The sequence below is a fragment of the Octopus bimaculoides genome, chromosome 14 (genome assembly GCF_001194135.2).
Source record: "Octopus bimaculoides isolate UCB-OBI-ISO-001 chromosome 14, ASM119413v2, whole genome shotgun sequence".
Classification (NCBI taxonomy): Eukaryota; Metazoa; Mollusca; class Cephalopoda; order Octopoda; family Octopodidae; genus Octopus; species Octopus bimaculoides.
In genome coordinates this window covers 12,014,855-12,018,049 of record NC_068994.1, presented here as the reverse complement: position 1 = coordinate 12,018,049, position 3,195 = coordinate 12,014,855, and the positions used below count along the sequence as shown (strand labels likewise).

Here is a 3,195-nt window from a genome sequence, read left to right as displayed (position 1 = left end):
TATATATATATATATATATATCATCATCATCATCATCATCGTTTAACGTCCGCTTTCCATGCTAGCATGGGTTGGACGATTTGACTGAGGACTGGTGAAACCGGATGGCAACACCAGGCTCCAGTCTGATTTGGCAGAGTTTCTACAGCTGGATGCCCTTCCTAACGCCAACCACTCAGAGAGTGTAGTGGGTGCTTTTACGTGTCACCTGCACGAAAACGGCCACGCTCGAAATGGTGTCATATATATATAGGTGTGTGTGTGTATGTATATATATATATAAATATATATATATATATAGGTGTGTATCTATATACATAGGTGTGTGTGTGTGTATTATATATATGCGTGTATATATATAAATATGCATGTGTATATATAGCTTTGGTTGGCCCGAGGCTATAGTAGAAGACACTTGCCCAAGATGCCACGCAGTGGGACTGAACCCAGAACCATGTAGTTGGTAAGCAAGCTACTTACTACACAGCCACTCCTGCGCCTGTTGACTTTTTATTTAGACACTGTCATTTCTAGGACTGCATTATCGAATGTGTTCTTTTTTTTAAGACAATAGAGTAAAAATTCGTTATTAGCGACAGAAGCTGTTTTAGTGCAAGATAGTATTCTGTATATCTAGCTAAACGTGGTCATACTGTATGTAGAAAGCTCGCAGTTTTGTGAGTTTTTTTTTTTTTGGTTATATCCACGTTAAGATATACATTATGCTTACAGTACAGTGAAATGTGAGGGCGATTTGGCAGCTTCTTCTCTCATGCCTACTGACCGTCTAGATATTCTCGACTGCTCAGAAAACTCTGTAAAACCATATTAGAGTGGGGTTGGATAGCAACATATGAAGAAACGTGTTTTGAATGTGTGTGTGTTATTTTTTTAAACATAGAAAACTTTTTAAAGCCAGCATTATTTATTTCCCTTCTACTTTCATGCTGCAACGCTTACTTCCCCTTTCTTTTAAGAAGGTTGCATCACTTATTTCCCTTCGTAAATCGACACTTCATAAAATTTCAATTTTGGCCATTTTTCTCGAAAATTCAACACCGAAAGAATTAATTTAGAAATTCCCTCAAAATTTCTTGCCGATATAAATGTGTGGTAGGAAGTTTGCTTACCAACCACCCATGTAGTTCTGGGTTTCAGTCCCACTGCTTGGCACTTTGGGCAAGTGTCTTTTAATATGTTTTAGACCTTGCTCAGGCTACCTAGCTGATAACCGGTTATCTTCCTACTGCATGATTAAAACATATAGCAATTGTCTTTGTCATTTAACCCTAGGTCAATCTTATTGGAGCATGCCCTATGATCAATGGTATTTTCAGCTATGGTCATTGACTTTTTAGCATAATATAGGACAATACATTGTCTAGTGTGTCCTCTTTCTTGTGTTTTTTAAACATAGAAGGGTGTGATTTGAGGGAAATTTAACTGTTAGCTCTAGCTGAGCCTTCCTTGTTGATTTGAGGGTATAGGAGTTGAAAGAAACAATTGAAAAGCAGCCATTCTTATCATCATTCATCATTTAGCGTCTAGTTTTCCCTGACTGCATGGGTCAGTTAGAATGTGTCGCACCAGATTTTCTATGGCCAGATGCCTTTCCTGTCATCAACCCTCGCTTGTTTCTAAGCAAGGTAATATTTCCCAATTTCCAGATGGATTTTTCATAGAAGACTAGAAACAAACAACTTTGCTTGTATGATGATGATGATGATGAGTGATGCTCATTTATAACCATCAAGTGTGATATCTAGACAGGGACACATACACACACATGTGTGCATGTGTAACACACTTCTTTCAGTTTTTGCCCCTTAAGGCTTTGGTCGACTCAGCGATATAGTAGATGCATATCCTAAGTGTTGCACAGTGGGACTGAACCCAAGACCACATGGTTGGCGAGCAGTCTTCTTAACTGCACTTCCTTGCCTGCACCAAAATTGAATATTTGCAAAATGCTAATAATACTATTTGAGAACTGAAGAAACAAAAATTCTCTCCTATGTAATAAAACTGAAGCCTAATTTTTCTTTTCTTTATTTTTCTTCTTGGCAGGTCATATTGGTAACATAGGAAATCTAATCAGTCCAGTTGGAACGTCCCAAGTTGCCACCTTGCCACCAGGTGTCACTCTGCCACTGAAGATATCCAATGCGCAAGCTCTTCAGTTCCGTGCTCCTAGCATTATGTCATCCAATGCTGCTATGCAAAACTCGCTTACTGTGAAACAGGGGCAGGCTGTGACAGTTGGCATGGCACCAAACCGTCACGCTGTTGCAGCAGCTCAGCATGGACCACAGCCGATTCGGATTCAGCCAGACATATCTGGAGTGACCCATGTTAGTCACACACTGGTTCCCGCCATCATGCAGACCGTGAATTCCACTTCTCAGTCAACGATGACCGCCAACCTTGTTCAAGCTGTACCGGCTCCCATGAAACAGGCCAACAACGAGAGTAAAGACAAATTGCAGGAAATGTCAAAGGTCTCGATATCGTCGTCTGTAACTGCACACACGCTTCCGATCACAGTTACGTCTGTTCCGATACAGATGACCTCCAAGCATCTTGTCACCAGTAGCAACAGTTTACCTGTCCATAAGCTGGCCAATGCAAACACAGCTACTGCTCATATGGTTCCCAGTTGCACTTTGGCAACCGGACACAAAAAGCCCTCCACGACAGCAACTCATGTTCATATGCTTCCTAATGTTCCCACCACAAACCACCCATCCATCCATATGGTTCCTGTAAGTAGTACCACTACTTTTGCGCTGAACAATTCAACTGCCCCCTCCATAAGAATGATTGGCCCGGCTGTTACGACACCCATTCATGTTGTGACCACGCTAACGACGACGGCTCCTGTAATGAGGGTGGCTTCTTCAATCGCTTCCACTTCTGCCAACACCAAGAAGTTGTCCACCGTTCCGTCGCTGCAGGGAGCAGTCAATAGCAGCTCTGCTGCCACCCCACTTCAAATGGTTCATCCAGGATCTGCTTCTGTTCCTATGCAAATAGTTACCTCTCTCTCCAACCCCATCATTGCAACAATGTCCCAGCCGTCCCAACAGCAACAACAACAGCAGCAGCAACAACAACAACAACAACAACAGCCACAACCACAGCCTCAGCTGCAGGCTCAACCCCAATCCCAGTCTCAACAGCCCCAACTCCAACTCC

General features: G+C 42.3%; 1 protein-coding gene across 1 annotated transcript in view; it reads left to right on the top strand.

Annotated features, from left to right (window-relative positions):
• LOC106874968 (mucin-5AC) overlaps positions 1-3,195 on the top strand; it is a 66,836-nt gene that overhangs the window by 27,509 nt on the left and 36,132 nt on the right. The window contains exon 4 of the mRNA XM_052973018.1: positions 2,068-3,194. Within this exon, the coding sequence (XP_052828978.1) occupies positions 2,068-3,194 (1,127 nt within the window). The remainder of the gene's footprint in view (positions 1-2,067; position 3,195) is intronic.